This window comes from Phyllopteryx taeniolatus, unplaced genomic scaffold (assembly GCF_024500385.1).
Source record: "Phyllopteryx taeniolatus isolate TA_2022b unplaced genomic scaffold, UOR_Ptae_1.2 contig_24, whole genome shotgun sequence".
In the NCBI taxonomy this organism is placed as follows: domain Eukaryota; kingdom Metazoa; phylum Chordata; class Actinopteri; order Syngnathiformes; family Syngnathidae; genus Phyllopteryx; species Phyllopteryx taeniolatus.
The window spans coordinates 3,560,230-3,585,044 of record NW_026903162.1 but is presented as its reverse complement, the minus strand read 5'-3'; the positions used below and the strand labels follow the sequence as shown (position 1 = coordinate 3,585,044).

At 46.4% G+C, this 24,815-nt stretch overlaps 1 protein-coding gene across 5 annotated transcripts in view; it reads right to left on the bottom strand.

Moving 5' to 3' along the window:
- Window positions 1–24,815, bottom strand: part of znf536 (zinc finger protein 536) — a 187,973-nt gene that overhangs the window by 13,867 nt on the left and 149,291 nt on the right. For all 5 annotated transcript variants that reach the window (XM_061764985.1, XM_061764982.1, XM_061764987.1 and 2 more), the window contains one exon: window positions 22,583–24,196. In XM_061764985.1, the coding sequence (XP_061620969.1) occupies window positions 22,583–24,196 (1,614 nt within the window). The remainder of the gene's footprint in view (window positions 1–22,582; window positions 24,197–24,815) is intronic.

Below are 24,815 nucleotides of genomic sequence, written 5' to 3'. Positions count from 1 at the left end.
CAACCTGGCTTGACAGCGTGAGTGTGTGCGTGCGCACTCACATGCGAGTGTGTGCGTGTGAGTGTGTGTGCGCGCCCTCGGAAGTGATGGTTTGACATGTGACAAGCCTGCATTGCTGACAGCATTCATGCCAAAATGGGTGTGTGTGTGTGTGGGGGGGGGGGGGGGGGGGGGGTGTACACTGTGTGTGTGTGTGTTTGTGCTCTAATGCAACACACACACACGCACACACACACACACACACTCTTTCCAATCACATATTCATCGCCCCCATTTGATTCTCCCTCTTGTCCCCCCTTTCTCCCCCCCCCAGCACAGTGTGTCAATAATGCTACCAGCTGTTCCACCATCACTGTGTGTGTGTGTGTGTGTGCGTGTGACAGGCAGAGAAGAAGAAGAGGGCGGGGCCGAGCTCACACACCTATAGGTATACAGTATATGCGGCGGACATAAAGGGCTTGATGTGAAAGGTAATTATGGCGTCACAAATAACACACATTGGAATTCCGCGCGAGGTGTTCTCCGTGCGTGCAGTGCGTTAGCGCCTGGGAAAAATGACACTTTCCAACGTATGGAGCGTGGCAAAAAATAAATAAATAAATAAAAAAAAGCTACTTATCGTGGGCAAATTGAGGTCAAACAAGTGACAATTGAGCAAATACAATTCTTGGCTTAAAGCAAACACAATTGATTCATATGGTGAAAAGGTGCAAAAAACAACAACAATTATTATAATTATTTTGAAAAAGAATATTGATAAAGTGGTTGCATAAGGATGCAGCACCCCTTTTATTAATGCTCTCCTGGAAACAATTGAGATTTTCAATTAATAATTCAAGTCAAACACAGAAGTTTAACATAATTACATTTTTCCCCCTTAATATTAGTTGAAAAATGACGACCATGAAATAATTTTAGCACTGACATGACAAGATATTTGTTTTTACATCAGTGTATCAATTTAAAATGATTTTAATAAATTCATACAGCATTAAAAATACATTTGGATTTCCGTACATTTAATAATGGTAATTGCTTCGCTTGTGGTAAAATCATAAAACAAAACATCATATGACAAACTTCTTCAAAAAACAAAATTTGAATCTGTATTTTGAATATATTAAAATATAGCATTGTAATGATAATGATTGAAATAGAAATTCTACATAAAAATGACAAAACGGTGTATGCAATGTTACACGAGTTGTGGAACCATTAAATAAAAAAAAAAAAAAAAAAAAAATATATATATATTTTTTTTAAATGAGTGTTTGAGTCCCGACGGTAGTCCGATAACAGACTAAACTGTCAATCCTTTCCGATGTGACAGACAGCTCCATATTGGCTTTTTTTTTTCCCTTTCCTTTTTGACACTTCCCCCCCCACACCCCCCCCCAAAAAAATAATAAATAAATAATAAAAAAAAAAGTTAAAATCTCCTTGACAGAAACGTTTGTAATTTTCATCTTTACTGACAAACTGGTTGTAAATGCTAAAGTGCCGACCGGAGGTTAATGGGAGGCCACTTTGTGCCAGTAAACATTTAACATGAATGACTTCATTCTTCTTTCCCGCGCGCGTGTGCGCGTGCGTGCTTCCTGTTTCAGATTATACTCACTGATTAAAAAGAGAATAATAATTTAAAAAAAAAAAAAAAAGTGCCACATTTTTAGCAGCTTTGCGCAGCACATGTTCGGGATTTATGCTTGATAAACGCTTTCAGTTATTTCTTACGTGTGAAAATCATTTCCAGCAGGGCTTGTTTTTTCGCGCGGGGTCTTTTCTTCTTTTTTCTTTTTGTGTTTGAACTCTCTCTTTCTGCTTGTACTTTTTAAAACATCGCAGGCCACACGTTCACGTACATATTTAATAATAACAACGGCGAGTGCACATGTGCGCTGAAGTCTTAGACCACCCTGAGAGTTGTTGTTGTAGAAATGTCACGACCGCACGCAATTACTTCAAAATCTCCAGAAAAATAAACGACAAGGATCTGAACAGTTTACATCCACTTTTATGGACTTAAAGACAATTATGACATTATGGAAGTCCTAATGATGTTGTTCTGATGGTTCAGTCTTTGTTAGGCTTTCCCGGGCTCGTGGTGCCACCACCAGTCGCCGTTTCGCCGCCCCGACTACTCACGTCGCGTTTTAACGTCAATGTCAAATCAAAACTCGGGATTGCGGACTACGCTTTGCCGCCTGTTGGCAAAATCAAGCCAATGTAATAAAAAAACCAGGCCGTAAATGCGCTGATGCAACGTCCCGCTAAGAGTGAGTCGATGCTCGGCATGCTAACCCTCGATGCTAACGAGCCGCTCGCGCCTCCGCTGGGAATTCGCGTCCACTTTCTTTCCGCGACCAGCTACAGCGTGTCAGTTGCGATCAAATGAGGTCAACTTAAGGAAGTGGGGTACTTTTTACTCATCATCATCACCGCCGTCCTTCTTCCCGACAGGCTCCGTCGTTGGCATTGACGGGCACGAAGAGGACAGATGAAATATTTCTCCTCCAGCGTACGAGGTTTTCCGCCGGGGCCCGGCCGATGCCGTGATTGGGGCTGACGGATGGACGGGGGCCGGCGGTTTTGAAGTGGCTTTGATGAACAGGCGACCGCGGCGGAAGTCGAAGAAAGCAGTCAGGACTGGCGGCGGAGTTTGTTTGAAGTTGACACGACGCCCGCCTTCCCCCTTTCCCCCTGTGCCACGCAACACGCCCCCCCAACCCCGCTTCGCGCCTTACCCACTGCCTCCTGCACTTTCCACCCTTTCCGTGTCCTTAAATGCCTCACCAGCGTCTTCCTCCAACTTCCCTTCAGTCTTCCCAGAGCGAGTGTCACTTCGACTTCCTGTTTCCCGCTTCCGTCCCCCGCAGATCCCCCCTGAGTCATCACCGTCACCAAGCGTCACCGCCAGACATTTTAGACATCCGCCGACTCGCTATCAGTTGACGACGTTGATGAACCAGGCGCTTCCCGAATGCTAACAACGATGGGATGGATACAAAAAGAAGCTATTTTTCTCCACCTAGGACCACCATTTTGTAATCTTATAACAACTTGCCCTTTCGACGCATTTAACGCCACAGCTCTAATACAGTGGTGCCTTGCGATACGAGTGACCCGACTTATGTTATGTTTTTCCAGATTTGAGCCATCATCGGGCCATCATATTACCCGTTCTTCACAGAGGATAAAGAATATATGCTGGTGAGTGGCAAAGACGATTTACTAAGCCTGTGCGCTGAAAATGTCCGCTTGCTGCGAAGTGGGAAGCGGTCGTTTCAAGTCGCAATGGGGGGAAGAAAACAAAAAAAACAGGCCAGACATTTTGTACAGTAAGTTTTGTCACTTGTAGAATTGAAGACGACATGGCCGAGGAAGTGTCGAAAAGCAAAAACAAGACTGTGACACAGGGCGTCGATGCGGGTCTTTCGACAGATGGCCTTTGCCGTGTTAACCCGATCGCCACGCGAGCGTCTCCCGCATAAACACTTTTGCCTCAAGCGGGCCTCGGAATTCGCGCGTATCGCTTTACACACAAATTGCGCGTGGCACATTAACGGGGAGCCCCAGCTGGTGGCGGCGTGCTCCTAAGAGCCCCGCGATCGAGTTACGCTGCCTCTTTTACCGCAAACTTATTAAATGCGGGAAACCACATTATTTCTTTTTTTTTTTTTTCCCAGAGTGTACGTGTAATTATTGTCACACACCTGTGACTCCCCGCCATCCACGGCAGCCGTGATGAGGAGGGATGATGGGTGAGTGGGGCGGGATGGGAGTGAGGGTGGGGTGGGGGGGGGGGGATGATGATGATGAGGGGGGCTGGATGTCGTCGGGAGCAGCGGGAGTCCTCGTTTCAGGAACGAGGGAGGGAAACAAGAGCGCTTTGCTAATCAGACACTTTCTGTCGCCGCCGACCTCATCATTCACGCCCACCTGATGACATCACGCCTGAACCGCCATTACCGCCATTCATGCCATGACAAAAGAACAACAAACAGCAAAGCAGAACATCAAGGCCTAAAAGAGTATTACACATACAAAAAAAAAAATAAGTTGCATTGTAAATCCCAATATGTACTGAGGTTTCCAAAGTGTCCTTGAATGTGGCACTTTGCTTATGTGAAATGTCCAATAGGACTCAATGCAATCTCCCCTCAGGTGGATCACTCCAAAAAAAAAAAAGAAAAAGAAAAAAAAAAGGCCTAAAAAAAAAAAAAAAAGGGGAGCGATGCGAGCGAGCGGGCGAGCGAGCGAGCGAGAGCGCTGCCTTATTTTGTCTGTGATGTTTTAATAGAAAGCAGATGGCTTCAGACGCGTTGCCGCACGCCGCCGGTGATCTTTAATATTTTAGAGTGGTCTTTGCTGTAAATATGGCAGCAGCTGTTTCCCCGCACGCTGTAAATTTACAGCATTTTTCTTTTTTTTCCCCCTTTCTTTGACTCTGCATGAGTGGCAGCGATTGGATTTGGTGTAAATTAGAAAAAGGAATACGGGAAAGTGACGGGGTGGAGTGGGGGGGGGCAGGAGGGGCCGGGATGTGTGACTTCCCGCCACTCGCCCGACTGCCGACTGTTCTCTTATTTTGGCGCGGCGTTGCGTGGAGGTGATATTCAAATGTAAAGTGATATTAAAGTAACGAGCTGATGGAGGCGCATGAGATAAATGCAATTATTTGCCGAGCGCGCCGTTGGCCGCAGGTTGCCTTTTAATGTCAGCTGTCTGCCAGATGAAGGTGATTGGCATCGGTTTGTGTTTTGGCATTTAAAAAGCGCCGCGCTCCAATATATTTGAAATGCAAATACAGCTGCCGGACGGAGCGAGAGCAAATTATTTATTCAGCTGTTTGTTTCATTAGGGTGCAAAGGCCCTCTCGAAAACCGCTTCGTTTCTTTGTTATAGTTCTTCGGCCAATTGAAGCAACATTTGGAGGGCTTTGTCCGCACTCCCCCCAAAAAAACAAAAAAACGATCCACGTTATGCAGGTGTGTTCATTGGCACTGTCGCGACGCACAGAATATTTTGAAATTCAGCTCCGGGAGCCAGTTTAAGTTAGCGACGTGATCTTCGGTAGCCATGTCTACGGCGAGTTGACCCACAGAGAAGTCTGAAGAAGCCACGCCTAAAAAGACACAAGAAGTCATTGCAGACGTGTTGGGGCCAATTGGTCCATTGCCAACGGCAACCGAGAGACTTATAGGCGCCCCCTACTGGCAAATATATACATGCAATAATGCTCTCTCTGGTACGCTGACGTCCTTCAAACTGGGTACACGCGCACTGAATCTTCCCGTCTGGCGGGGGGGTGCGAGGGGGGGGTGCGCTTGAAGCTTTAATTTATTCATCTGTTTGTCTCATTTTTATTTGGATTACAGCACGGCGCGAACCATGACAAGAAGAAGAAAAAAACAAAACTCCACTTTGTGCCTTTATTCTCCGTCTCGGGCTCTTTATGTGCGCCGCCTTTCGTGTTAAGTCAACACCGTTCAAATCCGTCCCGTCCGCTCTCAGCTGAGCACATAAAGAACACGAATTTCCATATTCACGTGTTATGATTCTTATTAGGCTCAGTGCCGGGCAAACACGCGCTCTCTTTAAACAAACAAGCGAGCGGGAATGTTTGTTTATCCCGCGTAAATATTTGCCCGGAATCGAGTAAGAGATCCCCGTAAGTGAAGACGACGTACAGCAGTAGAAAAGCCGAAGATCACCATCACCTCGCACTTTTCACGCGTTTCATTCCCCCCCCCCAAACTTCCACAATCTGCTTGTTTCCCGCCTCGCCGGCTTGTGTTCCATTTCCAGCCCCGCCCCCCCCAACAAGAAAACATGGATGGAAAATATGATTTTCTCTCGCTCTCGTCGTCCCCCGCCCCCCGCGCTCGCTCCATCTCTCTTACGCCACAGTTATTTAAACGTCGATAGCCATTCATCTTCTTTAGAAGGCACTCGTTCTCATATTGATATTTGGATATGATCATTACTCTGCACACGCTAAAGCACACTTTGTAAAAAAAAAAAAAAAAAAAAAGTCCGATACTGCAACCTCGGCATTCCAACCCAATAAGACTTTTTTTTTTTCGCTGCAAGAGGCTCTATAGTGTCAAATATTTCATATTTAAAGTGCAAAAACAAGTGCACTCATGTTACAAATATCTATCTATCTATAAATCTATCTATCCTGGGACAGGTTATTTCTATTTACGCTATTTCCCCATGAGTAAATTATAAATACAAAGAAACCATGCAGGATTCAAAACGTAACAAGAAAAAAGTAATGCACTCCAATCCTTTTCAGGTGATCAAAATGTTTGAATTATGGATAGTTTGATGAGTATGGATGTTAAAAGGTGAAAAAATGAGCCCGCCGCCGCCAAGAAAAAACAAAAATTAAAGCGCCTCCGACCTACTTGGGGAAGGCAAACAATCCTCAAAGTTCGAATTCTTGCTGTGGCACCTTTGCAAACTTTGTTGTAATGCAGAACAGAAAACAAGCCCCTCTTCTCTCTTTCTCAAAAAAATAAATAAAATACATGAGAAACGTGTTAATTTAGCAGCCTGCAAGCAAGTCGGCTCGCTGCTGTTGAGTCTCCAGGTGAGCTGGTGGCACTTTGCAACAAAGCTTCTGTCTAATAAACACGCCGTTTTATTTCCTTCGCGTGAGCGCACGCGCGACGACGGTGCCTAACCTGTCGTGCCCTCGTTGAAAACGGCCTCCCTCCTCGTCCATCCGCTGTGACGGCCGGCGACGACCCGTGCTGAGACGCTAATGACGACATGAAAGCGCCATCGGAGGGCCATTATGATTGTAAAAACCATATCAATGTTTCATCGCCTCATCATATTATTACACAGAGATAACAAATTGATGGATAACTCGTTTTGAAATCAGAAATCAAGGATAATGGTTTGTTCAACTCTTGTTCAAGTAACTGTAAAAGGGGTTTGGAGGCAAAACATGCTTGCAATAGTTCATTGCTATTTATTACATATGAATATTATGCAAAAATTTGGAACAGATTTGAGCAAGAATCGTGGAAGTTGACACACATGATTTGCTTTCGCAGGCCACATAAAATGATGTGGCGGGCCGGATCTGGCCCCCGGGCCTTGAGTTTGACACCTGTGCGGCGGATCTGCTCGCCGCTCATTTTAGGAACGTTATGATGCGATCACGAGGTGGCTCACGACAAGCCGAGATCTTGGACAAACACGAGGAAGGCGAGGAGAGGGGAGCGGGGGGCTTTGGGGGAGGTAGGGAGGAAGGAAAGGGGGCGGCGAGGAGGAGGGAGGGAGGGAGGGGGGACTGAGAAATAAAGCGTCTCCCATCTGATGAGCAGCTTGTCCATAATACTCCTCGTCCATCCGCTGCCAAGTCTGCTGCCTGATACAGAAACAGCATGCACACGTTTCTGGACAACATTTGCTTCTTGTTCATGTGTTCACGCGCACACATGCTCAAAAGTGACATTACATTACAGAGCTGGAAGTGAATAAAGACAGAGAGAGAGAGCGAGAAGGAGAGAGAGAGGAGGGGGAAAAAAAGAAGGATGCGGCCAGCAATTAGAGGACAGATGATGCGGCCATCTTGAGGTCGTTTGTCATGTGTCGGTCCGTGTTGACCTTGCAACAAACGGCGCCCCGTGCGCCGATATCATCTTTTATGATGAAGGAGGAGGAGGAGGAGGAAGAGGAAGAGAGTGTTGTTGTTGTTGTTGTTTTTTTAACCACTAAAGACAACATGAATGTCTTCCATTTGTGCGCCGCCGCTTTAAGAATCCCTCACATGGAATTGCATCGCAGAATGGTTTGAATGATCCGTTACGGTGTCGCGTTGAACGAGTGACGTGACAACAGGAGGAATAAATGGAAGGATGGAGGGATGAAAGACGGAGGATTGGGTCGGGCCAAAAACTGCGATGGAAGATGGGAGGATGGGAATTCACGATAGAGGAGAGAGTCATGACAGATGGAGAATAGAAGTGATAGAGGATGGAGAATGATGGAAGATGGAGGGATGAAAAAGACGGGTTGCACAAGTGATGAAGGGAGGGAGTAATTAGCGTGAGAGATGGGGTGATATAGGGTGGAGGTGAACAAGGGTGATGGAGGGATGGAAGGCAAGGGTGGGGAAGAGATGGCGTGATGAAAGAGGGACAGATGTGGAGGGGTGGAGAATGAAAAATGGAGTGATGGTATGATAGATGGGACTGAGAGAAGGAGATGATGGTGGCTGGATGGATGGATGAAGGAAAGCGGTCGATGTGCGAGTGAAAGAGTGATGAGGAAACAGAAGATGGACAGATGCATTTGGGGAATGAGAGATGGCGTGGTGAGGGCTGGATGGCAGGCAAGAACGGAGTGATGGATGGTAAAGTGATAGAAGGAGAAGTGGGTGACGATGGAGTGATGGCCGATGAAGTGAAAGACGACGGAGTGACGGAAGATGGAGAGAGAGGACTGAAGGGAAGAGATTTATTGACACGAGATGGAACGTCATGGGTGATAAAAAGTGATAGAAGAACGGAGCGATGAAGTGATGGAAGTGACAGAAGATGGGGAGAGAACGTGATGGGATGACGAAGGGATAGAACATAGCCAGAAGTTGTGATGTATGGTCAAAAATGGAGTGATGATAGATGGTTGCTGATGGAGTGATGGTGATGTAGGGATGGTGACAGAAGATGGAGAGATGATCACAAAGTTAGAGAAGATACAGCGATGGCGTGATGACGGAGCGATGAAATGATGGCGACAGAGTGACAGAAGATGGAGTGATGGTGATCAAAGCGGTGGAAGATGGAGAGATGTAGTGATGGATGGTACAAAATGGAGTGATGCAAGATGGGGACGGTCGGCTTCTCTGTGGTGTTACAAAAACTCGTCCAAGCCATTGTTTAGCGCAGTTAGCTTGTTTGTTAGCGCTAGTTAGCCCCCCCCAAAACCAAAAAACCCTCGAGTCGCCCTCGGCCGGCATGAAAAAATGGGGAACGCTTCCTTTTTGGGAATGAGCGGGGATGAGGTTTCACATTAAAGGAGCTTTATCTTAAAGTACGCTTCTAATCCCCCGCTTTTAATCCCGACACCCTCCCCTTCCTCTCGCGGTGCCGGAATCTGGCCGTCAACCTCGCCGCCGTCGCGCCCTCCTCTCACGGCGCAGCGCAGTTCCAGCCGAGGCCTCGCAAGGGAGATTCCGCCAACTGCGTGACATTCCTATTATCGGCAGGATTTCGAACTCCGAGAGGCAATAGCGGAGCGCGAGACTCTTCGCAGGGAAAGGTTCAAATGATTCGAGGATTCCCGACCCAACGAGAAGAGCGCGATATTTCGCCGCCGCGCTTTCCTCCGAGCCCCGCGCTCTTCATTTCACGAGGATAGCCAACCTCGCAAGAAAAGCAGGTTTGACGAGAGCGACGACGGAAATGGCGGCGCCGGAGCCAGAATCTCGCCGCCGTCCGCTGCAAGCTGCTCAGGCGAGGAAGCATATGGCCCGCGCGACCACCGCGGCCCACTTCATGAATATTTGATTCACAAGGAAAAAGGCGCACATTCATTTCAGAATGTCTTTCCGAGACGCTGCGATGACAACGCTCGGGAATCAAAGAGTCAGTCGGAGCGGGACAAAAAAAGTTGTTCCGGTGGGAACAAAGAGGTGCAGTGTTTGGAGGGACGCTTACTGTACCTCTCATAATTCCCATGAAAGCATATCTCTTAAAACGGACGATTCATGTTACTGCGAACGCGCCGCGGAGGTCCTTCCCATCCGGGAAATTCTAATCCCGCCCGTAATGACCGGCAATCTGCTGGCCTTTTGTGCGCTTTCTAACGACGGCCACATTAATTTTTGCTAATGATGTAAAGCATCACAAAGCGAGCTTTTGTGCGTCGAGGTCGGCTGTTGCCCACTGAAAACGAGGTTATATGTGATTATTAATCTGATTAAAGTGGATTGCTGGAGCCCGCCTGCTGTTTAACGAGGCTTCGGGTTTAAAAAAAAAAAAAATAAATAAAAAAATTCAATCAAAAGCAGCCATTGTTTTAGCGCATCCAGGATGTCGTTTCTAAAGATGACTTTTCCCCCTCACATCCTTCCTGCAGGACGAGTTTGGGCCAGGTAACCTCGCTAATCCTGATTAAAAGTGATCCACAATTAAAACTGTGCATATGCTGATCCATTTTTGGATTACTTTTCAATTCCAATTCAACCTGCCTGAAACGCTAACCAGTCAACGTTCATTTGAGCGTACGTCGGGAGTCGCTGCTGTTTACACATCAGTCCCTTAGGTGGCGGTAGCGGGCTTTCATATTGTCGTTGGCGGTCAGAACACAAACGACAAAGCAATACCGTCGACTGCATCGCTTGTGATAGGAAGTCAACGCTAACTAACTTACAGTGAAGCCACAACTGGACTGCTCCAGACGTTAACGCATCAAATTATCTGAATACGTCTCGTTTTGGTTCTGACGTTGTTTTGAGATGACATAGGTGGAACGTCTCAAGTCACAGCCCCCTTGTGTTGAGAGCAATTGTAGCCTGCGCTCGCTATGTCACGCGTCACATGATCTCAATGCGTGCATCTCCAACAGCTGTGGGAATGTGCACTTTGGGGAGTTTTGTCGAAAAGGCACAGGCGAATAAAGGTTTACCGTATGAGATCACAGACCAGACTTCTGAAACAACACGAATTCATCCCGACGATTGGACGACTAATCAGGAGCTGCCAGTCGTTTCCGTATGAACGACGAAGCCTGAAATAGTAAAAAAAAAAAGCGAATCGAATGGGGTGTAATTGGCACAGTATGGCGATCTTAAAAAAAAAAAAAAAAACAGCCTTTAAAAAGATGCAGTTGTTCGGATTCTGTCGTTGGGATTTGCGGCGCACTGGCGTTTTACATTTTTTGTCAGTGCTAATGATATTATTAACGTCTTTGTGTGCATGCTCGCTATTCGTGTTTTATTCCCTCCTGGTTTCCACAATCCTCCTCCCCTTCCCGAACCTTCCGTGCTTCGCCGCAACTTTGTTTACTTGACTTATTTATGTGCACCTCGCCGGTGTCGGATGTCGGAATCAAACGTCCCGATTGAGCAAGTGGTCGTGATAACGCTCGGCGAAGTCGGCGTATTTGTCCTTAATTGCCACAGAGCGCTTCAAAGTGTGTATAGCGGTGTATGTTTTTCTGTTTGCATCAACGCCGCCGCACGCCGCCATTGATGTGGAATAACACGGGAAATAAAAGTTGACATAGTTTCTTGGTTTTCACCCACCCACCTCCTGCTCCCTCTGCTGTGCGCTGCATAGTTTTTTTTATATATGTGCGCTTTTTTTCCTTGAAGTGGCGTTGTCGGCGTCTCATTACGCGTAAGTGTCGTTATTACACCCGACGCTCGGCGGCTGCCTCGCGAGCGTCGCTCTCCGCGAGTCGAGCCGGCTTTACGAGTACGATTCCTCCGGGGCGCCTTCCTCCTCACATCTCGGGGGGGGCGCCTGGGGACGGGGAAGGAGGCATCCTTAAGAGGATGGCGTCAAAGTGAACAAAGTCTCCAGGAGTCGGCGAAGAAACGAAACAAACAGCAAACTAACGAGACGGCAAGCAGAGATCATGTCAGATATATCGGGTTGGAAGGCCAATTTATGAGCCATTTCTTCATGTTTGGCAGCATCCGATGCCGTACGCAGCGCTATTGTGTGTGTGTGGGAGCGTATACATAAAAGAAGTGCACATACACAATCTAATCTTGAGCTTCCCGGGAAGCTCCCACACTATCTCTTCCCGTCCCCCCCCCCTTGCGGAATAATGAATAGAATAATTGTCGCGGAACTTTGCTGTCCTCGCCGGCGTAACTGGATCCAGGCTTTCCAGGTAGCACCATGTGGCCGTTGTCGCCGCAGAGCTTTTGAAAACGGTGAGATGAAAGCCAGCAACAGGTATGCCTGAATGGCAAACAATCGGTGAAGGGAATCTCCAGTGTGACTGCGCGGTTTTATCCTGATGTCAGGCCAGGCAGCGGATCGCATCGCAGCCTACAGACGGCTTAATCACTCCACCGCCCTCCCTCTCTCTTCCCCCAACCCACCCGGCAAAGATGAGGCAGAGAAGACAAGTGTGGGAAGTTCCCGGAGGGTCCGCAGTTTGGACCGGCGCTCCGGATCCGCACCGCTCCGCTCGGCCCTCCGCGTGGATGCCGGTCAAACTCCGGTGAAAGTTGTAATCTGGTTAAGCTGTTTACAAGACCCTTTGCCAACCCGCAATTCAATTTGCAGCCAGTAAACGGTTTAAGGGGGCGGTCTGCTCTGGCGGCGGTCGCGACTTTGACATTCTCGCTCCCGTGACAGGTCACCACTTTCATCTTGACGTGCACATGAGGCCAGCGTTCGACTCGGGGCGCCACCAAAAGTATCTTTGAACAGCAACAAACCTGAATGCTCAAGACTCACGCTTGTTTTATCATAATAAACTCAATCATCTTCTGACTCTTATTCATATGTCTGGACTTGGAATGTACCTCCTGCAATTCTTTCCCTCTTCGTTTCTAAAGAGGGAAAGAATTTAATTTTTGACCCCCAAACTATATTTTATGTACCAAGCTAAGACCAAAAATACCCTTCAACGAGAGCCCATTACTCTAACTTCAAGCCTCGAGACAACAATTCCACTTCAGCAATCAGTTGCGAGGTGCCAACTGCACTTTTAACTCGGAGCTAAGACTACAGTTACCTTTAAACACCAATTACCCTTCAACTTGGAGCTCAGAGACACACATTACCCTTTAAACTCCAAGCGTGGAGACACCAACTACCCTTTCACGTCGAGTTTGGACATTACATAAAAAAAGATAGTAGACGAGAATCACCATTCAACTCTGAGCTAAGAGACAACTTCAAATACTTAGAACTTTTAACAACCCCCTCACTCCACGCTTTGGCATGACAATTACCCTTTCACTTTTACAGACCTTTAACTCTGAGCTAAGAGATGCCAACTATGATTTAACTCTGAGCTATGAGACGCCAATGAGCCTTTAACTAAGTTAAGACGCCAAATACTCAACCGACACTCGGAGCTACGATGCTCTCCTTTAATTTTAACAAACCTTAAAGTCAGAGCTACAGCACACCATTTAACTGAGCTAAGACACAAAAGCGACTCGTCAACTACCTTCAATCTTTTACAAACCTTTTACTCTGAGTTCAGAGCTGTCAAATACCAATCAGAGAGACAATGACAAACCTTTAAAGAGAGAGACAAGCTAAGAAACACCCAATATGCTTTATTTTATTTTAATTAAAACATCTTTTAGTCTGAGCTAAGAGATGCCAGTTACCCATAATTATTACGACACCGAATACTGATCTAAGAGACATCAAATACCCTAAAATGTCATATTGAGACACAAAATACTAAGGTGAGACACATCAACTACCCTTTCACTTCAACTTGAGGCCGAACACTGAGCTAGTAGACGACTACTTCTCTTCTGTATTAAACAGCTCTTTATCTATCCGCTAAAATACACCACCTACCTTTTAACGTCATGTTAAGACACCAAACACCGATCTAAGAGACAAAAGGCGTTAGATATTACACTTTACCTCCAATCTAAGACACAAACTAACCATCAAATGTCCTTAAACTTTTAAGTCAATATACCAAATACCAAGCTAATACTCTTTAACATCAATTACCCCGTAAACATGGAGTTACTATAAGAGACACTGCCTATCCTATAACTTCCATTAAGACACCAAATACAGAGCTAAGAAACATCAACTACCGCTTTGACTTGGGGGCTAAGAGACGCAGCCTACACTTCAACTTCCAATATGTCACCAAATACAGATCTAAGGAACATCAACTACCGCTTTGACTTGGGGGCTAGAGACGAAGCCGACTCTTTAAGTTCAACAATCCTCCAAGTCAGAGAGGCAAGAGACGCCCATTAGCTTTTACCTTGAAACTCAGAAACATCAACGGCCTCTTTCACTTTGACTTAAGATGCTGACTACCGAGCTAGTACATCAACTACCCCTTTTAACTCTGAGCTAAGAGACGCCCATTAGCCTTTAGCGCGAAGCTGAGAAACATCAACGACCCTTTCACTTAGACTTAAGATGCCGAGTGCCGAGCCAGTTGACGACAACTACCCTTTAAGTCAAATGCACAAGCTGAGCGACGGCTGGCTGCTCTTTGTGAGCGTGTCATCACAAGACAAGTGAGGAGTGACTGAAGCTTGGCGGCATCGAAGCTGGCAAAGGGAACAAAGGTTCTTGTAACAAAGGCACTCGGGTGTATAATCATACGCACACTCTACGTGCACTACAAGTAGAGTCTTCACTCAACATGGAGAAGAAAGAGTGAAGCGAGGAAATGGAGAGCTAACCCGTCTTTAATGCAAACGACCGTGACGGGTCCGCCTGGATCTTTGGTACTTCTACGAGATCCTCTAGATCAGTGGACTAAGGACCAACTGCATTAAAAACAAGAGGAGCACTTACTCTACAAAACATTATACGTCCCACGACTCTTAAGTATCCTTTGAAACCATCAGAACAACCCAGAAATTGAGTCCAAATGTAGAACAAGAGTTCAGAATTTCACAACTGATCTTCTCCGTCTCTCTTTATTTTTTGTATCTTTTCTTTAGCTTTTTTTGTGTGAGTATCTTTTCATAAGGTGGATTACCACCAGGAAATGACAAAACCCCCAGAAAAACAGAATATTCACTCCAAAATGGCTGACTACTTCATGGTTCACACACAAGTTCTATTTTGATTTTTTGTGTCCTGTAATGATGAACATGCGTGCAGAATTTTGTACCGGTAGCAGTTGCTAAAAAATGTTTTCGAGGAGTTTGTTCTTGGAAATAGCCGGAACCTGTGAGCCAAAATGGCTGACTATCGACATAAACTTTCAGATGTACTTCAACGGGTCGAAAACAATAAGCAGCGCGCAGGTGAGATCTCTGTCAAGCTCATTAGTAAACACACTGGTGTCTCCAAACTCCACCCATTTCAACCTGTCAGAGCATTGTGTGTGTGTGTGTGACAGCAAGCACATTCATGGTAATTAACCACCTGATGAGGATGATATTGGCAATTACCAGGTTTTGCTTTATCACAAGTTTGAAGTGTGTGTGTGCGTGCGTTGGTGTGAATAAAAATGCGCAGGTGTGTACGCTTAAGGTGCAAAGACAACAGCGGTGATAAAAAATGAGGTGTGGTGCGAGATTGGAGTCAAGCTGTGAGCGCACAAGTTGGCTGATCGCACATGCCGAGATTGATTGCTTCAGTCTGAGAGTTTTTCCGACGTTCACCAAGTTTGTTTTGCCAAGCACTCCTCACCGCTGCAACATTTTAGTTGATCGGTGAAGTGAAAAGTGAATATCTTTAACACTTGTAACTGATTGGTGGTTGGGCGTGAATCACATTGCATCACAATTGGAGCCAATTGAATCGCATTTGAATTGGAACAAATCACATCACATCCAAATTGTAACCTACCGCATTGTAATTGTAGTGAAGTGAATTGTATGGTATCAAAATTGTATCACGACAAAATTGCCATAAATCGTATGGTATGAAAATCATATTGAATCATAATTAAAGTGAACTGTATGGTATCAAAATCGTATTTTATTACATCACAATTAGAGTGAATCATATTGCATCGCATCGTATCATCACATTGTACAGGTATTTCATCGTAATCGTAGTAAATTGTATCAAACCATAACTTTCGTGAATTGTATCATCAAATTGTATTGTACTGTAATTGGAGCGAATCGTATCCATATCCCATTACAAATTTGGGTGAATCGTATCACAACACATAGTATTTAGAGTGAAGGGATTGTATCCTCTCGTACTTTAAGTGAATCTTATTGTGAACAAATCATATCTTATCACATGGGAATTGGAGTGAATAGTATCGTATCCAAATTGGATTGAACAGCAACGAATTTGGAGTGAACCATATCGTTCAACACCATCATACCTGAAGTCCTTTCACCAAGCTTCTCCAGCTCAGCGTCTCACCTGCCATCTGCCAGTGGATTTACAGCTTCCTGACGGGCAGGACACAGCAGGTGAGGCTGGGGGAGGCCACCTCATCCATATGCAGCATCAGCACTGGAGCACCCCAAGGTTGTGTCCTCTCTCTGCTGCTCTTCTCTCTCTACACGAACGACTGGACCTCAACGCACCCAGATGTCAAACTCCTGAAGTTTGCAGATGACACCACTGCCATCGGCCTCATCAAGGACGGTGACGAGTCTGCATATCGACAGGAAGCGGAGCGGCTTGACCTGAGGTGCGGCCGACGCAACCTGGAGCTGAACACGCTCAAAACTGTAGAGATAAGCGTGGACTTCAGGAGGCCTCCTTCGCCACAGCTGTGCCTCAAGCTGTCCAGCTGCCTTGTGTCAACCGTCGAGACCTTCAAGTTCCTGGGAATTACAGTCTCCCAGGACCTGAAGTGGGCGATCAACATCAACTCCGTCCTCAAAAAGGCCCAGCAGAGGATGTACTTCCTGCAGCTTCTGAGAAAGCACGGCCTGCCACAGGAGCTGCTGAGGCACAGCGGTCATATGTTCTACCATCACAGTCTGGTTTGGTGCTGCTACAAAAAAGGACAAACTCCGACTGCAACGGACAATAAAAACTGCTGAAAAGATTGTGGGGAGCCCTCTACCCACACTTGAGGACTTGCACGTTGCCAGAACTAAGGCACGAGCGTGCAAAATCCACTCCGAGCGACCCTCCGCATCCCGGTCACCGGCTCTTCCGGCTCCTTCCCTCAGGTAGGCGCTACTGATCAATGCAAACTAGAACTAACAGACACTCCAACAGCTTCTTCCATCTTGCAAACAACTTCTTAAACAGCTAACTTACAATCTTATCACATCGGAATCGTAGTTGGGGCAAATCGTATCATAAAATTGCATTGTATTGTAATTGGAACAGATTGCATTGCCTTATAACTGGGAGTGAATCATATTGTCTCGCAACTGTATAAACTTCTAAAACAAGTCACATCATAATTGGAGTGAGTCGTGTTGCATCGTAATTGGAGTGAATCATACCGTATCATTTATCGCGTAATAATTGGAGTGAATCGTACCGCATTGTAACTGAAATGAAGGAAATCGTAATTGGAGTGAATCAAACTGGATTATTATTGGAATGAAATGTATCTCATCACAATCGGAGTAATATGCAATAATTTTATTGAATTGAATTGCATCGTAATCAAAGTGAATGGTATCATACCACATTGTTAAAATGTTACGTAAAACTGCTTACTGTACAGTTAAAAATGCTTGATAATGACTCTGGATACCTTATTTTCGATTTACATTATTTTATGTTGGAAATGTGAGTTTAAATTTGACTTCCTATCCAGTAATGGGCATTGAAGGCGTGGCACGTCGTTGACGTTCTTTTAAATCACGAGGCTCGGCGTGTGAAAGCTATCGATCGCTATCGATTGCACGTCGCACGCCACGCAACAGCCTGGCGGGTTAGAAGCGCGTCTGAGACTTCGGGGCTCGCTGTTAATCACTTTTATTGATAAATGGAATTCCTGGGCCACTTAGGCAGTTGCACTGTAGTTTAGCACTTCAGCGCCACAAATGCGGGTAAACACTTGCACTTTCGTGTACGTAGAAAGTGACGCCAACCCCCCACCCACATAGAGTGCCATAAGACTTGAAGATGGATTGACAGCCTATTCGCATGCAAAAGTTAAAGAAAATTTAGATTTCTTGAGGCGCTTTCTCACAGAGATCCCGCAAATTTCGTAAATCAAGAGTCAGAACAGAACATTCATCAGCTGGTGCCTTTAACACAAAATCCAGTGCTATTCCGCCTAGTTGGCGCTTTCACACAGTCTACAATGCATCCTACAAACAAATAGATCACTTTTAATGATCCTCAAAGATGCTTTAGAATTGCACGCATTACTCATTCTCTCCACAGTCACACCTGGCGGTATTAAGCTACTTGCGGTCATTGCTGAATGTGGGGTGTTCCGGCTTTCCGTTTTTTTCCTTTCACACAGACGTTACCCCACCTCTGATTCTACCTCGCGAGCCGGTAAGTTTCGGTGCCGACTTCAACATCGCCCATTCCGTGTCGGTACCGTTAAAATGGCTGACGGACAGACAATCGCTTTCAACAGGCGGGAGAAGAGAGACGTGTTTTTAGGTCAATTCCAAGATGCCACCCCGCCTCCGTTACATCAGGTCTTGTTAGGATGAACAACAACAAATTTAGAGTGTGGTATCTTAAGATCAGAATGCCGAAGAAAATATGCCACAAAGGCCTTTATTACGCAGGCTTATCGACAAAAGGTCAAACATTCCTAATTCCGCCTACATGCTCGTCATGGCACACAAAGGAAAAGCTTGATGAGCTGGAATATTGAACATGTTCGGTGTACGGAACCCGCAGGAATGTGTACATGTTAGCATTATAAGAGTGAGATCCTTGACGACAGACCATCTGTTGTCACTCAAAAAGGTCACAGGATGCTAATTCCTGTATCATTAATATTCGTCGTAAAGTCATCTCAGGGTGGACTGTTGTCCGATTCATGGAGCGAAACAATGCATCTTTTTATATTTGCAGTATCAGTAACTATATTTGAACATGCTGAATGACTGCTTAGCACATCTCCCTCACAGTTCTGATGACCGGGGTTCAAATCCCGGCCCCGCCTGTGTATAGTTTGCATGTTCTCCCCGTGCCTGCGTGGGTTTTCTCCGGGGATTCCGGTTTCCACCCACATCCCAAAAACATGCGTGGTAGGTTGATTGACGACTCTTAAATTGCCCGTCGGTGTGAATGTGAGTGCGAATGGTTGTTGGTTTCTATGTGCCCTGCGATTGGCTGGCGACCGGTTCAGGGTGGACCCCGCCTCCCGCCCGAAGATAGCTGGGATAGGCTCCAGCACGCCCGCGGCCCTAGTGAGGATAAACGGTAATATGAAATTCGTCATATGATTACTATTGTCGATGAATTTTGGACCAACATTGTATATTTTCCACATGAAATCCATGTGGTGATATTCACTTCTTCCATCTGTTGCTGCAATCAAGACAAAATCCCACATGTCCCACTAGGAGCTCACAAGTTTGCAACTCATGAAATTGCTTTCTGAATACATTTTTTCAAATCGTTTTTTAAAGGCTTTTTCATGGCTAATCCACCAATTGATCATCAAACTTTGATGACATGCGGTGTCCACATTACAGTACAACCCCAATTCCAATGAAGTTGGGACGTTGTGTTAAACATAAATAAAAACAGAATGCAATGATTTGCAAATCATGTTCAACCTATATTTAATTGAATACACTACAAAGACAAGATATTTCATGTTCAAACTGATCAACTTGATTGTTTTTAGCAAATAATCATTGACTTAGAATGTTATGGCTGCAACACGTTCCAAAAAAGCTGGGACAGGTGGCAAAAAAGACTGAGAAAGTTGAGAAATGCTCATCAAACACCTGTTTGGAACATCCCACAGGTGAACAGGCTCATTGGGACCAGGTGGGTGCCATGATTGGGGAGAAAAGGAGCTTCCCTGAATTGCTCAGTCATTCACAAGCAAAGATGGGGCGAGTTTCAAGTGCGTGAGAAAATAGTCGAACAGTTTAAGGACAATGTTCCTCAACTCAATTGCAAGGAATTTAGGGATTTCATCTTCTACGGTTCATAATATCATCAAAAGGTTCAGAGAATCTGTAGAAATCACTGCTTGTAAGCGGCAAGGCCGAAAACCAACATTGAATGCCCGTGACCTTCGCTCCCTCGGCACTGCATCAAAAACCGACACCAATGTGTAAAGGATATCACCGCATGGGCTCAGGAACACTTCAGAAAACCAATGTCAGTAAATACAGTTCGGCGCTACATCCGTAATTGCAACTTGAAACTCTACTATGCAAAGCAAAAGCCATTTATCAACAACACCCAGAAACGCCGCCGGCTTCTCTGGGTTTCTCATCTAAGATGGACTGACGCAAAGTGGAAAAGTGTTCTGTGGTCCGACAAGTCCACATTTCAAATTGTTTTTGGAAATTGTGGACGTCGTGTCCTCCGGGCCAAAGAGGAAAAGAACCATCCGGACTGTTATGGAAGCAAAGTTCAAAAGCCAGCATTTGTGATGGCATGGCTAACTTACACATCTGTGAAGGCACCATTAATGCTGGAAGGTACATGCAGGTTTTGGAGAAAAACATGCTGCCATCGAAGCAACATCTTTTTCATGGACGCCCCTGCTTATTTCAGCAAGACAATGCCAAACCACATTCTGCACGTGTTACAACAGCGTGGCTTCGTAGTAAAAGAGTGCGGGTACTAGACTGCCCTGCCTACAGTGCAGACCTGTCTCCCATTGAAAATGTGTGGCGCATTATGAAGCGTAAAATACGACGACAGAGCTGTTGAACAGCTGAAGCTGCACATCAAGCAAGAATGGGAAAGAATTCCACTTACAAAGCTTCAACAATTAGTGTCCTCAGTTCCCAAATGTTTATTGAATGTTGTTCAAAGAAAAGGTGATGTAACCCTGTGGTAAACACGACCCTGTCCCAGCTTTTTTGGAAGGTGTTGCAGACGTAAAATTCGAAGTTCATGATTATTTGCTAAAAACAATCACGTTGATCAGTTTGAACATTAAATATCTTGTCTTTGTAGTGTGTTCAATTAAATATCGGTTGAAGATGATTTGCAAATCATTGTATTCTGTTTTTATTTATGTTTAACACAACGTCCCAACTTCATTGGAATTGGGGTTGTACATGCTGCAACAGAGGCATCAATAAATAAATAAAGAAAAAAAGCTTCACAATTTAGCGTTGCCCATGTGTCTAGGACACCTGCTTGTGATTGCATTAACACAGCAAAAAAATGGCCAGCATAGAGCCTAGAAGGTTAAATGACAATCAAACCTGACAACACGTGAAAGAGTATGTGCCACCATAATGTTTTATGCCCCGCGTTTAAAGCAGCAACACGAGTTTGCAATGTTTTTCCTTCCGTCCGGAGACACTAAGGCGGCGGCTCTAAAGTGCACGAGAGCCCAGTAAAAAGTGTAAAAAGAGACAAAGAGAAAAACGATTTCCTTGCCGGGTCTCGGGGAGCGGCTGTAACCCGAGCACAATCATGAAAGCTGGCAGTTCATTTTTCACAGGGTCATACATCGACCAGTCTTATAAAGTAATGGGCTTCTTCTGGGAGGCGGCTTTATGAACACTGAGATAGTTAGGAGACATACGGAGGAGCTCCAGGTCCTGCTCGGACTTGCGCCGGGTTATTCCCTCCTGGCGGCGGCGCCGTGCGAGGGAGGCGCTGCTCCCCGTAATATCAACGCGTAATAAAGATTAATCTGTTGCTGGGCGCCCCACTGATTACTCCTCAACTTGCTTGAAATAAGACTGAAATCACTTCAGAGACGTTCCCGGGACCTTCTGTGGGTGTCAGTGTCTTTGCCGCCCGGAAACTGAATTTACCTTTCAGACACGAGTCTTGATCACTTTTTCTTTGTGCTTCTTTGATTGGATTTAAACAACATGTTTCAAGTCAGACTTTTTGCTCCCATACTTTGGACATACTGGACATCAGGGCAGCAGAAAGAAACAAAACAACGCAAGAAATCGGATATCCTGAGATTGGAATCAGACAACTCATCCAAATGGGATCTGTATCGGATATCTGCCAATGTAACTGCGCCATAAACAGATTGGATCTACCCTCTCAATGTGAGCCTGACGTCATCGGAACACACCACCGATCAATCATTTCCCGATATCTACGCAAACTAAACACAATGAAAGAACGCTTGTAAATAAAAAAGTACAACAAAAGCAGAGACAATCTCGTCTAATCTAATGGGTGTGTGTCTTTAGACAACATTTGGCTCCCGGGTGGCAAAATTTGAAGATGCGTCAAGACAGCATGAAGAGAAAATGAACACGCATGGAATCGGATATCGTAAGATGGGAATCAGACCTTTTTCAAAATGTGTTATGAACCTGATATATGCGGCGGAATGGACAGATCGGATCTACCTCGTTGATGAGAGCCTGACGTCGTCAGAATACGCAGATTGGTGACCCATACACGCCCACGCCTATTCAAATTTCACCAATAAACACAACGTGAAAGCGTAGACCATTAAACCTTGTTGAGTGTCTGGTCTTTGCTGTGGGATAACTCGATCACTTTCAGATGTGGGCCTTTGGGACTGGATTTGACTGGCTTTACCATGCATGCTTTAGGTGACAAAATGTGGATTTATTTTTTTTTTGCTCCCAATCAGCACAATTTGGAAATGCGTACAGACAAAAGCACGCATGAAATAAGATAACCTGAGATCAAATATGACATGAAGCAGATATCTGCAGCGGAAACAGACAGACTGGATCGACCCCGTTGATGCCAGCCTGACGTCATCGGAATTCACAGATCAGTGACATATTTACACCGAGGTCTGCACACGTATTGTAATACGTAATGTAATTGTAAAGACTTTGTGTTTCCTGAGGGGTGTGAAAAAGCGGTTCAGGACTCACCGGGTGCGTCAGGCCTCTTCACGTTGAAGGCCGGCAGGTTGTCGCCTCCGTAGGCTCGGAGCACGGACATCATGTTCATCTGCTGCTCGGCCTTCAGAAGTCCCGGTGGGGCTTCGGATTGGGGCAGGAGGTTGAGGCCTTGCTGCCAAGGCTTCTCCAGGGACAACATTTGCTTCTGGTTTTGCTGGAAAAGCGGCGACGTCATGGCTGAGGACGAGGCGACCAAAGCATCTTGCAGCTGCTTGTGGTGGTTGTGGACGTGGTCCGGTGCCGGACTTCCTTCTTCCTCTCGGTCCATGTCGTCATCTCGCTCCTCATCCTCTTCGGCAGCCTCCCTCTCCCGCTGCTCCTCGTCGGAGTGATTTTGCCCTCGTTTGGGCGTGGCTAACAGGTTGTCGCCGGTGACGTGTGCCTCCGATTTGACAACCTCATCATCGGATCCGACCTGCTCCTCGTCGGGTTCTTCACAGGAGCTCCTTTCGCCAACTTGGTCATCCCCAGCCAAAGACGCTCCTCTGAAGGCCTTGCCTGGAAGTTCCAGTCCCTGCTCAGTGGCAGCCATGCAGCCTTGGAGACCCTGGGCCGCCCCCCGGGTGGATCCATCATACAAGCCGCCGAAGCGCCTGTAGAAGTCGCTCTGGAAGGGGTTGTAGGGCTGGTCCATGTGGTTATTCCAGCCCACCTGGCTCCTTTCTCCGTCGCCGTCTTTGTCCGAAAGCAAACTCTTGATGTTAGGAGAAGTCTCTTCATGTACTTCCTTCCCCATTTCGGCCCTCTGCACCTGGGCCTGACCCAGATGGTTGGCCTGGAGGTGAAGGGCCATGAGCTCCAGTGACGCAGTGGAGAAAGAGCAGAAGAGGCAGCCGTGCCACACCACGTTGTCATGGATGGTGACAGAGGAGCCGGGGAGAGAACCGGATCCAGACTCCGGCCGGACCGACACCGACAGATCCAGCGGCTCAAACTGGGAGCCGGGTTTTCCGGATGCTGGATTCTGTTTGGCCTCGAGTTTCTCATCTCTGTCCTGGTCTGCCAGGGCTGCTCTCTTGGCTCTGGGCTCTCCGTTATCGTGGTAGGACTGGGGGGCTTGGATCTGGACTGGATTATGGTTGTCCTTCATGTCTTTCTTCATGGAGCTGAGGACAAAGTTGTCCATGAAGGCCTGCAGGGAGCCTTGGAAGTGAACTCCATTTCCCATCATGCTTTGGTATGCCCGGCTCAGATCGGAGAAGCTGGCAGGACCATCTGCGGAAACCGAGGATGCGGGACCGTCGTTGGCCTTCATGTTCTCGGTGATGGCATCGAAATGGCGATCCCCCCGGTCATTTGCCGCCATGACGCCAGCGGACGCCCACTGATGTGGCAGCAAGGGCCCCGACCTGAAGTCCAAGTTGGGGGGGATGCCCTTAAAGACATTGCGCAGAACGTCGGGGCGGGCAAAGACGCCGCCGCCCATCGCCTTCCCGTGGTCGTCCTTGTGGTCCGACGAGGGGGCATGCGGAGGGGCGGCCGAGCCGTTCTGGCGCTCACGGTGGTGGCGCTCCAGGTGGTACTTGAGACTGGCGGACTGGGTGCCGGCGTAGTCGCAATGAGGGCAGCGGTAGGGCTTCTCTCCTGAGGGAAAGAGCGGAAGAGCGAATCATTAACCTGATTATTAGCGGCTGGATATCCAAAAGCTATTTGCTGGAGCAGGAACGCCGACCCGAGGGTCATGTCACCTCCCCGGAGGAGGAAAAGGAGGTCAGAGCGGCAAATGAAACACATTTCATTATCGCGGATAACAAAAGAGGATGTTTCAACAGCGGTTTGCAAACCTTTTTTCAATCATGTAACCCCTTGGGAATGTTTTTTTTCAGCCAGAAAATTGATTAGAACATATCTTCATTTATATTTTGTAGGCTGTTTTCTCCTTTCTTGGTCTTCGTAACTTAAGCTTGCGCATTGAAAACCAAACGGCATCTTCATTGTCACTCGGGTAAAAATAACATTGAAAATAGTAAATAGTAACAAAATGTGGGACAGTGACAATGGCTTTCAACACAAAGGAGCATGCATGGCCAGTGAATCCGGCTTGTTAAACTTCACAGAACTTTTTTCTTCCAAAATATGACTTGGTTCTGGTGAGATTACGTAATTTTCCTGCACAACACAAACAAACTAATGCCGCCCTTTATGCTAACGGCTTTCGATATTTCATTTTTACATTAGTCCAGCAGATGGCGCTAGTTAGTAT